Raw genomic sequence first — 12,573 nt, 5'->3', positions numbered from 1 at the left:
AGGCCACATCTGGGTGGAAGGGGCGGTGACATGACGCAGGAGGGGACAGGGACATCTCAACTCCTACGACCTCGATTCCTCCTTCACTCTCCAGGAGGGAGAGGAGGGGAGGAGATGAGAGGAAGGGAGGAGAGGTAGGGGGGAGAGGAAGAGAGGAGAGATAGGGGGGAGAGGAAGGGAGGAGAGGAGGAGATGAGAGGAAGGGAGGAGAGGAAGGGGGGAGAGGGTGGGAGGAGGAAGGAGGGAGAGGAAGGGAGGGTAGGAGGAGAGGACGGGAGAAATTGAGAGAAAATAATCTAGAAAAGGCTCATGTCATGACACAACCTTCTCCCTGATCCGATCAACAAGCACATGTACATACAGTATATGATGGTGCAGCCAGCAGACCCCCCCCCCCTTCTTCTTTAGGGCTCCTGCCTCCTTTAAACACCTCCCACACTGGGAGCAGTCGTATTAACTAGTGTGTGTGTTCTCTGGTGACTCTTTAGGTGTCCTGCCTGACTGAAACTCTTCCCACACTGGGAGCAGTAGAATGGCTTCTCTCCTGTGTGTATTCTCTGGTGTTTCTTTAGGGATCCTGCCTGACTGAAACTCTGCCCACACTGGGAGCAGGGATATGGCCTCTCTCCTGTGTGTATTCTCTGGTGGCTCTTTAGGGTTCCTGCCAGACTGAAACTCTGCCCACACTGGGAGCAGTAGAATGGCTTCTCTCCTGTGTGTATTATCTGGTGTGTCTTTAGGTCTCCTGCCTGACTGAAACCCTTCCCACACTGGGAGCAGCAGAATGGCTTCTCTCCTGTGTGTATTCTCTGATGGCTCTTTAGGTTTCCTGCCTCACTGAAACTCTTCCCACACTGGGAGCAGCAGAATGGCTTCTCTCCTGTGTGTATTCTCTGGTGTTTCTTTAGGTCACCTGCCTGACTGAAACTCTGCCCACACTGGGAGCAGCAGAATGGCTTCTCTCCTGTGTGTATTCTCTGGTGTCTCTTTAGGTTTTCTGCGCGACTGAAACTCTTCCCACACTGGGAGCAGCAGAATGGCTTCTCTCCTGTGTGTATTCTCTGGTGTGTCTTTAGGTCTCCTGCCTGACTGAAACTCTGCCCACACTGGGAGCAGTTATATGGCTTCTCTCCTGTGTGTATTCTCTGGTGTTTCTTTAGGGATCCTGCCTCACTGAAACTCTGCCCACACTGGGAGCAGCAGAATGGCTTCTCTCCTGTGTGTATTCTCTGGTGTTTCTTTAGGGATCCTGCCTCACTGAAACTCTGCCCACACTGGGAGCAGCAGAATGGCTTCTCTCCTGTGTGTATTCTCTGGTGTTTCTTTAGGGATCCTGCCTCACTGAAACTCTTCCCACACTGGGAGCAGCAGAATGGCTTCTCTCCTGTGTGTATTCTCTGGTGTTTCTTTAGGGATCCTGCCTCACTGAAACTCTGCCCACACTGGGAGCAGCAGAACGGCTTCTCTCCTGTGTGTATTCTCTGATGGCTCTTTAGTTTGCTCATACAACCAAATCTCTTTCCACACTGAAGACAAGAGTGAGTCTTCTGTCCTCCTTGAGTCTGTGGTTGTGATTTAAGGTGAGTTGGACAAATGAAACTCTCACTGCAATCTAAACAGTGGTGATTCTTCTGTCTTGAGCTCCTCCTCCTCCGTCTGTGTTGTTTATGGCTTCCTGATGCGGTGGAGCTGGGCTCCATGTCTGAGTCTGGGTTGGAGCTCTCTCCTGTAGGAATAGGAACATATACAGGATTAGAAACAACATGAGAACAAGTGCTGCTTCCATAGACTCAGCAGTGCCAGAAGTAACACCACATCTCTGGAGTCTGCACACGCTGTGGGAACATGAAGTGTTCAGAGTGTTAGGATACCTGTAATGGAAAACTGTAATATTCCATCCTTGATAGAACTGTCATTTAAATTAGGGATGCACCCACGGCCGCATAGAGCAATGAGATGTAAACATGGTATCTACCATAGAGCCATGAGATGGAAACACTGCTATTGCTACTAGTGTAGGAATATGCGTGTTTTGTTTGTCTCAAATAGCAGTGTTTACATCGCTTCATTAGGACCAAACAGAGATAATTGTATTCGGTGCACCTGACAAATGATCGAAAGTCAGTGCAAAACTTGATTCTCTCTCTGAACTAAAAAACAGGTCAGAAATCTTAGTGTAATTCTAGACTCTAAACTTCAACAGCCACATGAACTCGATAACTAAATCAGCCTACTATCACCTGAAAAACATAACAAGAATGAGAGGTTTCATGTCCAAATAAGACCTTGAAAAAAAACAAAACTCATCCATGCATTTGTTTCGAGTAGACTTGATTATTGTAATGGTCTACTAACAAGCCTATCTAAAGGGGCTGTTCGTAAGCTGCAGCTCATCCAAAACACAACTGCTAGGGTCCTAACAAAAATGAATACGTTTGAACACATTACACCAATCCTGAGATCCCTACACTGGCTACCAGTCTCTCACAGAAAATGGTCTGGGACCAAAATACATATCAGATCTCCTCCCTCCCTATATTCATATCAGATCTCCTCCCTCCCTATATTCATATCAGATGTCCTCCCTCCCTATATTCATATCAGATCTCCTCACCCTATATTCCCTAAGGCCCCTTAGGTCAGCTGCTGCATGCTCCTGGAACAAACTCCCTGAAGAAATCAAACAGACGCAAACCCTAAAAATATTTAAATCTAAGCTAAAAACCTTCATGTTGCAGCAGTTATGATTTAACACTTCTATCAATGTATTTTATCCATTAACTATTGTCTTATTAAATTGTTTTATCAATTTACCTATTATATTTGCTTTTATTCAGTCGTTTTTATTTTCTTGCTATGCTCCTCTTGCTGTATTTTTAAATAATGTATGTAAAGCACTTTGAATTGCCCCTGTTGTATGAAATGTGCCATACAAATAAACTTGCCTTGCCACTGGCAGCATTGATTTTACAGCAGTGCAATGACCCTCACCACTATACAACAAAGACTTACCATCCGTGTCTTCAATCTCCACTTCTACTTTGACCTCTTCTTTCACCATCACTCCCTCCTCCCTCATTTCTTCTCCTCCATCTTCTTCTTTCACCATCACTCTCTTCTCCTCCACTTCTTCTTTCACCATCACACCATTCTCCTCTACATCTTCTTCCTCCAGCTTCACTGCCACCATCTCTGGACCCCACCATGTGATTTTCAGGGCTGGAGAACCACAGCCAGATCCGGGGGACTCTGTGGACTCTGGTTCATACATGGTTACATGAGCTGAAGAGGACCTGCAGCTAGAAACAATGGAGGCACAAACAGTGCAGAGTCAATTATAAATGACAGCCAACCAGTTCACTGAAAGCCCATCTAGACTGACAGGACATGTCCTGCAAATGCAATAATCTATGGATTACTGATTGCATTTCTTTGTAATTAAAGGGTCTGGAAAATAGACATTAAACGGTTCCAATTGTATTTTGATATCTGATATTTTAAATACTTTACACAAGAAAAAATGACAATAATCTTCTAGTTAGGCTCAACTTCCTGGTCAGACAGAGGGCTGTATGGGCGTGGACTTTGCACGCTTGACTGGCAGCTCCCTTTCAAGCAAGCTTGCTGCGTTATCATACATGACATTCATCTATTAGCGGGCGTTCACACTTGACGTCTTTTTTTAGAAAAAAGCGCAGCCTTCACCGCCTTTTTCCCAGAATGCATTTCGCACCGGCTAGCAGCGGGCAATTTAAATCGTCCATTTTAACCTCCATTGGCTAAAAGCTGTAATTTTGGCGATACAAGTGTTAACATGTCATTTTATGAAGTTTTAATGTGTTTTCAGGCGAGAAAGTAACCATATATATTCCCAAAATGTGTCCAGTTTATCAAAATAACCTGTTTATATATCTGATCTGACGGTTTTTTCGTCTTCTGTTAAAACTACAATACCCAGCAGCAACTGGTTACCTAATTCCACAGCACGCCTATAACATCCGGGTCGTGAATTGTTTACTGGGTCACTCCCTCTCTACCTGTGAGCTGGCTGGTGTGTTTGGCGTGGTGACTACGGCGGTGTTTGACTAATAGAACAGAGATTCAACGGTGAGTCATGTGTGGACTTTGGTTAATGTGTTATGATCTAGCAACCGTCATATCGTGATAAATCCGCAATGTAGATCAGTAACAGAAACTTAGCTAACGCTAGCTTAGCGATTAGCAACTACTACACTACTCACTCAATAGCCGCGGTTAGCATTGACAACAACATTCGTCTATGCAGACCTGTCAAATTGCAGCTAAATTACTTGCCCATTTAAAACAAGTAACAGGGTAATGTAAAGCTTTGATTATATGTATTGTTGTCTTTTTGAGGGTGTTTAATGATTCAATTATGGCCCTGTGTCTCAATGTAACAATTGTTTGTTTACTAAAGCTATTTTTGTATAGATGCTATTTGATACTGTGACTGTGTGCCTTAACCAAAGGTGATCCGTCTTAAAGTGCTATATAATTATGAAGCCTTTATTTAAATAATAACATGACACATTGGTTATTCTATGCTGACTGAAATGTATCTTTTGAATGAAATGAAATATTGTACAACTGCACCTTTAGAATTTGATTGTAATGAATGAATGAATAGTAATTGCATTATTCCTCATATGGCCTCTTATAGGTCAGGTTTTTCTACCTCTCTTCTACCTCTCTACCTCATACCTGTGGACCAGGATGGATTGTTGGATTTATTGGATGGCCAGCTAACCCTGAACCCAATGGAATGGAACTAATAATGGAACTTCCGTAAAGGAACTTTTGTGTGGTAGGACGGAAACTAACCTTCCCACTTGAACATGGATTATGGAAGTGTGAATCTAGATTGTGAATAACGAACGGACTAAATTGTGTAACTGTGTGAATTGTGAATTGTGACTACATTGAATACACAAGATCGCCAGGAGAGGGCGTCACACAATACCATAATTCATATTCCGTGTGTGTGTGTGTGTGTGTGTGTGTGTGTGTGTGTGTGTGTGTGTGTGTGACCATTAGTTCCAGCATGGTGATGGTGTGTTCACGTGTCCGTACTTAGAGGCTTGTGTTAAATAGTAGATGTAATTGCACCAATATGTAGCCTACCATTTTAAAGATCAAAATTACTTTTCCAAAATTGTATATATACTTTCTATTGAGTCATTTGTCCTAATTTCAGCATGAATAGGAGAATACATTGTGATCCAATCACTTTCCATTCATGTTTTAACTTGCGCTTTTATTTTGAAGCGGTGAAAGCAGATCCACACACACACACAGAACCAGGAAGTAGTCCCGCCCATAAACTCAATCACTTCTAGAGAAACGAAACTTCTCTGCCGCTCAGTCTGGTAGTGTGTGCAGCAGCAGCATGGCAGAGAGTTTGGACTCCATCAGTTGTCCGATCTGTCTGGATCTACTGAAGGTTCCGGTGGCTATTCCCTGTGGACACAGTTACTGTATGGGCTGTATTAAGGGCTGCTGGGACCAGGATGATCAGAAGGGGGTCTACAGCTGCCCCATGTGTCTGGAAAGCTTCATCCCCAGGCCTGTTCTGAAGAAAAACACTCTGTTGGCTGAATTAGTGGAGAAACTGAAGAACACAGGACTCCAAGCTGCTCCTACTGCTCACTGTGATGCTGGACCTGGAGATGTGGTGTGTGATTTCTGCACTGGGAGAAAGCAGAAAGCCCTGAAGTCCTGTCTGGTGTGCATGGCCTCTTACTGTGAGCCTCACCTCCAGCCTCACTATGATGTAGCTCCATTAAAGAAGCACAAGCTGGTCAAAGCCTCCACACAGCTGCAGGAGAAGATCTGCTCTCGTCATGACAAACTGCTGGAGGTGTTCTGCCGTACTGATCAGCAGTGTATCTGTTATCTGTGTTCCATGGATGAACATAAAGGCCATGATACAGTCTCAGCTGCAGCAGAAAGGACTGAGAAACAGGTAAGAACCAGAACTACTCATTAATGACTCTGATACATGTAGAACACATTGAACAGAAAAGGACAATAACTGATTTTGATTATGATTGAGGACAATATCACATCATTGGACTTCCAGAGATCCAAAGTCTCTTCCACACTACTGTGTTTGTGTATTGGAGAGGGTAAAGGATGTTGGTGTCATTGTTTTACAAGCTGGTTCTTGTCAGACAGGTTTTCACAGGGAGAATGATTAACTCATAACAATCAGTTATGAGTTAATCATAACTGTGTAACTGTGTGACTGTAGCTCTGTTTCAATGGCTAATAAAAAAGCTAAAATGGTTATGAATTAAATATTTGGTTATGAAATTGTCAGGATTTCTAATATTGTGAAATATTCCTTCTCAAGAGAGAGAAACCTCCTCCTTTCCAAAGCCACAACGTGTTACAGACAGACAGAGCTGTATTACATGACTGTAGCTCTGTTTCAATGGCTAATAATGCTGGTTATGAATTTTATATTTGGGAAATTGTCTTTTAGGATTTCTAATATTGTGATTTAAAAGAGAGAGACCCCCCCCCAACACTGATTGTACTCGTGTCACTTCCTGTCTAGCTTTCTATTCTCTCTGTCTCCAGTAACCATCAGGAGATCTGCCTCCATGACTTTTCATAGTCCAGCATCCAGCCTTTTGTTTATCAGCAGATTCTAAATTAGGGATGCTCCGATCTGGATTTTTGGGGCCGATACCGATCACCGATTTTTTTCCTCAAGATCAACCGATACCGATACCGATTTTTTTTTTAATACATAACTGTAGGCCTACTGACTGGATAGCCTACATATTTTTTGCTTTTTAGACAAAAGTTTTGATCCATTAGGCACCAAGCAAACGCAGACCCATTTTTATGGCATAGTAAAAGTCTGGCCTATCACCCAGTTAGGGCCTGAAGCCCAAGTCAGTGATATGGCTGTATAAAAGACATCATAAACGTGGCCTTCATGGTTTACATACTGTTACGTCCTCCTATGTTTTCTGTTCAGTTATCTGTCTTCCCCAGGAAAAAAATAAAAATAAAAAAAATAATCGGTTTTTGCGATCGGCCATTTTTGCCGATCACCGATCGAGTCATTTGGAGTGAAATCGGCCGATTTAAATCGGTGGCCGATAAATCGGAGCATCCCTATTCTAAATGTATTTCATGAAACCAGAAGTGTTCTTTCAATATGAGTGATTACTTTATAATCACAACGCTCTTTTATAAAGTAAAGATGATAGTGTGTGAAGTTATTGTTTATCATAATTCAAGCAATGTAAATATGCACAGTATTTATTAAAGTGTGTTTGTCCACAGAAGCAGCTGGGGATGAGTCAGCAGAAAGTCCAGCAGAGAGTCCAGGAGAGAGAGAAGGAACTGAAGGAGATCCAACAGGCTGTGGAGTCTCTCACAGTGAGTATTGACCAGAGGAGACGCACCATTTCACTGCTCTCCTCCAATCAGCCACTCTCCAATCCCACTCTGTGTGTGTGTGTGTGTGTGTGTGTGTGTGTGTGTTTCCTAACAGCGCTCTGCACAGGCAGCAGTGGAGGACAGTGAGAGGATCTTTACTGAGCTGATCCGCTCCATTGAGAGAAGGCTCTCTGAGGTTAAGCAGCTGATCAGAGCCCAGCAGGAGGCAGCAGTGAGTCAGGCTGAAGGAGTCCTGGAGCGACTGGAGCAGGAGATCGCTGAGCTGAGGAGGAGAGACGCTGAGCTGGAGCAGCTTTCACACACAGAGGATCACATCCATTTCCTCCAGGTAACGACACTGACCCTCCATCTGCAATACTGAAGGGAGATTACTGTTCAGTTATTCTGTTTTACATTACTGTTCATGTATTCTCTCTCTCTCTCTCTTTCTCCCTCTCTCTCACTCTTTCTCTCATTCCCTGTCTCTCTCTCTCTCTTTCTCTCTCTCCCTGTCTCTCTCTCTCTCTTTCTCTCTCTCTCTTTCTCTCTCTCTCCCTCTCTCTCTCTCTCTCCCTCTCTCTTTCTCTCTCTCTCCTCTCTCCTTCTCTCTCTCTCTTTCTCTCTTTCTCTCTCTCCCTCTCTCTCTCTCCTCTCTTCTTCTCTCTCCTCTCACACTGTCTCTCAATGTGTGTGTCTCTCTCTCTCTCTCTCTCTCTCTCTCTCTCTCTCTCTCTCTCTCTCTCTCTCTCTCTCTCTCTCTCTCTCTCTCTCTCTCTCTCTCTCCAGAGTTGTCAGTCTCTCTCCAGTCCCAGTGTGTGTTCAGACTTCCCCAGCATCATTGAGGGCCCTCTTCAGTACTTTGGAGATGTGACTGAGGCTGTGTCTGAGCTGAGAGAGAAACTAGAGGATGTCTTTAAGGGGGAGTGGCCCAAGATCTCAACTACAGGTGGGTCAAAACTCTACCTGTAGTTCCTTCACACAATCAACTTTAGACCTAGTCTAACCTTAGTCCTAATCATCACTTTATACACAGTGTCATATACTATAATAACTCTCTCTCCTCTGTCCCTCCCTCCCTCCCTCTCTCCTTTCCTCTCTCTCTTTCTCTTCCTCCCACAACACTCTCCCTCCTTCTGTTCTCTCTCCCTCTGCTCTGTCCCTCTTTCTCCCTCTTCTCCCTGCCTCTCTCTCTCCATCTCCTCCCTCTCTCTCTCCATCTCCTCCCTCTCTCTCCCTCTGCTCTGTCCCTCTCTCTCCCTCTTCTCCCTGCCTCTCTCTCTCCATCTCCTCCCTCTCTCTCTCTCCATCTCCTCCCTCTCTCTCCCTCTCCACCCTCCCTCTCTCCCTCCCTCCCTCTCTCCATCTCCTCCCTCTCTCTCTCTCTCCATCTCCTCCCTCTCTCTCCCTCCCTCCCTCTCTCCATCTCCTCCCTCTCTCTCTCCATCTCCTCCCTCCCTCTCTCCATCTCCTCCCTCCCTCCCTCTCTCCATCTCCTCCCTCCCTCTCTCTCCCTCTCCACCCTCCCTCTCTCCCTCCCTCCTCTCTCCCCCATCCCTCCCTATTTCTCCTTCCCTCCCACTCCTCTTTCTCCCTCTCTTTCTCTCTCACTCCCTCCCTCTCCTACATCCCTATCTCTCTCCCTGTCTCTCTACCTCTCTCCTTCCCCTCTCTCTTCTCTCCCTCCCTCCCCCCCCCACCTCTCTCTGTAGTGAATACAGTGGATGTTTTCCTGCCAGCAGAGCCCAGGACCAGAGCCCAGTTCATCCGATGTGAGTGTTAACTATCAATTATCGATTAATCGATAAGCTTTTTTTTTTTTTCCTTGGGGAAAAAACTTTATTTGTGTTGCTATTGCACACATTCATTCATTCACATTCAAACTAGACACTACAGTCAGATAACAATCCTCGTAAACAAGGCAGTGAGTAGCCTAAATTGTTTAACTTAAAAACACATTTTACGTTATAAATAAAAATATAGAAAATAAGTAACTCACCATAGGAGCAGTAAAAAAACAGTTACTCACAAATAGGAGGATGACTGAAAACGTTAGTGTCCTTAAGAGCGTCCAGCTTAACTTAAATTTAAACTCCAGCGAGAGACTGTAGGCGGCAGGCCTACTGGTTCTTGTTCAGAAAGATGATCATGTTAACATGTTCAGGGGTGAGAGACGAACGCAATCTGGTGACACGTGGACAAACTAATTTCCATTATTATTATTATAAAATAAATAAATAGTAATAATAAAAAATAAACAATATATTAACGATTATCGAGCAAAATATTTTGTGATCGACCAAGATCCTTATCGATCAATTATCGATCGTCGATCATTGATGCCCACCCCTAGCTGACAGTCTCTCTCCACAAACCCTGACACAGAACTATAGTGCGGGTAATGTGCAACATTTTAGGGTAAAATGAGGGTAAATTTCATAAATGCATGAAACTTGGAATATGAGAGATGGAGGGAGGGAGGAGATGGAGAGAGGGAGGGAGGAGATGGAGAGAGAGAGAGGGAGGAGATGGAGAGAGAGAGGGGGGAGATGGAGAGAGGGAGGAGATGGAGAGAGAGAGGGGGGAGATGGAGAGAGAGAGAGGGAGGGAGGAGATGGAGAGAGAGGGGGGAGATGGAGAGAGAGAGGGAGGAGATGGAGAGTGGGGGGAGATGGAGAGAGAGAGGGAGGGAGGAGATGGAGAGAGGGAGGGAGGAGATGGAGAGAGAGAGGGAGGGAGGAGATGGAGAGAGAGAGGGAGGGGGGAGATGGAGAGAGGGAGGGAGGAGATGGAGAGAGGGAGGGAGGAGATGGAGAGACGGAGGGAGGAGATGGAGAGAGGGAGGAGATGGAGAGAGAGAGGGGGGAGATGGAGAGAGAGAGGGAGGGAGGAGATGGAGAGAGAGGGGAGAGATGGAGAGAGAGAGGGAGGAGATGGAGAGAGAGAGGGGGGAGATGGAGAGAGAGAGGGAGGGAGGAGATGGAGATGGAGAGAGAGAGGGGGGAGATGGAGAGAGAGAGAGGGAGGGAGGAGATGGAGAGAGAGAGGGGGGAGATGGAGAGAGAGAGGGAGGAGATGGAGAGAGAGAGGGGGGAGATGGAGAGAGAGAGGGAGGGAGGAGATGGAGAGAGGGAGGGAGGAGATGGAGAGAGAGAGGGAGGGAGGAGATGGAGAGAGGGAGGGGGGAGATGGAGAGAGGGAGGGAGGAAATGGAGAGAGGGAGGGAGGAGATGGAGAGACGGAGGGAGGAGATGGAGAGAGGGAGGAGATGGAGAGAGAGAGGGAGGAGATGGAGAGACGGAGGGAGGAGATGGAGAGACGGAGGGAGGAGATGGAGAGAGAGAGGGAGGAGAGGGAGGGAGGAGATGGAGAGACGGAGGGAGGAGATGGAGAGAGAGAGGGAGGAGATGGAGAGAGAGAGGGGGGAGATGGAGAATGAGAGGGGGGAGATAGAGGGAGGGAGGAGATGGAGAGAGGGAGGGAGGAGATGGAGAGAGGGAGGGGGAGATGGAGAGAGGGAGGGGGAGATGGAGAGAGGGAGGGAGGAGATGGAGAGAGAGAGGGGGGAGATGGAGAGAGAGAGGGGGAGATGTAGAGAGGGAGGGAGGAGATGGAGAGAGAGGGGGAGATGTAGAGAGGGAGGGAGGAGATGGAGAGAGAGAGGGGGGAGATGGAGAGAGAGAGAGGGAGGGAGGAGATGGAGAGAGAGAGGGGGGAGATGGAGAGAGAGAGAGGGAGGGAGTGAGGAGAGAGAGAGGGAGGGAGAAGAGGGTGAGAGAGGGAAGGAGAGAGGGAGAGAGGGAGGGAGGGAGCGACAGAGTAGAGAGAGTTATTATAGTATATGAGAAAGGCTGCCGGGGGCATTGCAAGTGCAGAAAAGCCTCCTTAAAGTGCACTGCTCTGTGTCAGTGTGGAGGAGACTGTGGAGACAGTGAAGAATAGGTGTCAGGGTAGTGTGTGGTGGCACCTTTATTTCTTTATTAAACTTCCTTAAACTTGTTCCCTTGTCCCAGTGTGTCTGCTTCTGTGATCCCTGGCACATTATGAGGTCTGAGGTCACCACTTAACTATTCACCTGAAACCTTTTGATGTTGTATATGGTATCATTGTAATCCTTGACCTTCAAAACATAGGGGTAGACATCACTTGTTCTGTGTTATCATGTTTGTTCAGGAGATATGAAGCAAAATACACAATTCGGCTATGGCGGAAAGGAAAATGGCCGCCACGGCCACTAGAAGGAGTTTTTGCGAGGGCTCCACGTCTGAAAATGTTCAGGACCCCAAACTGTACAAGAGTAGCACGTTTGGTGCTTTTATGAAAAAGAAACGATGTTTTCACATAATTAGCCGGACTCATACCTGTCAACCCTCCCGTTTTTCCCGGGATTCTCCCGTATTTTACCTTTCTTTCCCGCTGTGCTCCCGTTTAAATATTTTCCCGTAAATCTCCCGTATTTTTTACCTATAATACAATATAATGTAACCTTTAATTGTTAGACGTTAGACGCATGCGCACAATCGCTATATCAATGTCAGAGTTGACTTGTTTCCTCTCGTTTCTTGGGCTGCGTTCGTAATTTTGCTCTGAGAGCACCGGAACGCACACTAGGTGCAACGTCATTAGGGCTGCAACTAACGATTCTTTTGGTAGTCGACTAATCTGTCGATTATTTTTTCGATTAGTCGCGATTAGTCGTGTGGCTTTTCGCTGCGCGTAAATGGCGACGCAGAAGCATAAATCCGGCTTAACTAGCTATCTAACCTAACGTTACGCCAAGCTACAGCTGCTCACAGAGCTAGTTGATTGGCTAGCTAGCATTGCTGGCTAGACTACAGACAGCTCACGTTAGTAGGCTACGCTTGGCGCTGTTTATCTTACAGACAGCTCGCTGGTGGACTCAACATAATTGAAATAGCATTCACTTATCAAGCATCATTCATGATCATCCACCATGACTACCTGGTATTTTAATAGCGACCACCCCTCACTTCATTTCATCTCGCGTTCTCCTGGCTTCAACATGGAAAACCCCTGCTACGTAACGTTACATAAAGCGCCTCTGTCTGTCACACGCGTGCCACAGGGCAAATAAATTAATAGCACAAACGCTCATAGCATGTACAGCCCTGTCCATGAGACGTTGTTTTCCAACATGTA

At 46.0% G+C, this 12,573-nt stretch overlaps 1 protein-coding gene across 1 annotated transcript; it reads left to right on the top strand.

The window, feature by feature from the left end:
* Positions 1 to 5,407: 5,407 nt before the first annotated feature.
* LOC308162485 (tripartite motif-containing protein 29-like) lies at positions 5,408 to 8,385 on the top strand (the record flags this gene model as incomplete). Its single annotated transcript, XM_080536635.1, has 4 exons — positions 5,408 to 5,983; positions 7,321 to 7,416; positions 7,544 to 7,765; positions 8,272 to 8,385. The coding sequence occupies 4 exons, from the start codon at positions 5,408 to 5,410 to the stop codon at positions 8,383 to 8,385; spliced, it is 1,008 nt and encodes a 335-aa protein (XP_080392761.1).
* Between the last annotated feature and the right edge of the window lie 4,188 nt (positions 8,386 to 12,573).

Source organism: Nansenia antarctica (assembly GCF_963989245.1).
Source record: "Nansenia antarctica genome assembly, chromosome: 7".
Classification (NCBI taxonomy): domain Eukaryota; kingdom Metazoa; phylum Chordata; class Actinopteri; order Argentiniformes; family Microstomatidae; genus Nansenia; species Nansenia antarctica.
The sequence above is the reverse complement of the archived record's forward strand: the minus strand, read 5'-3'. Positions and strand labels throughout refer to the sequence as shown.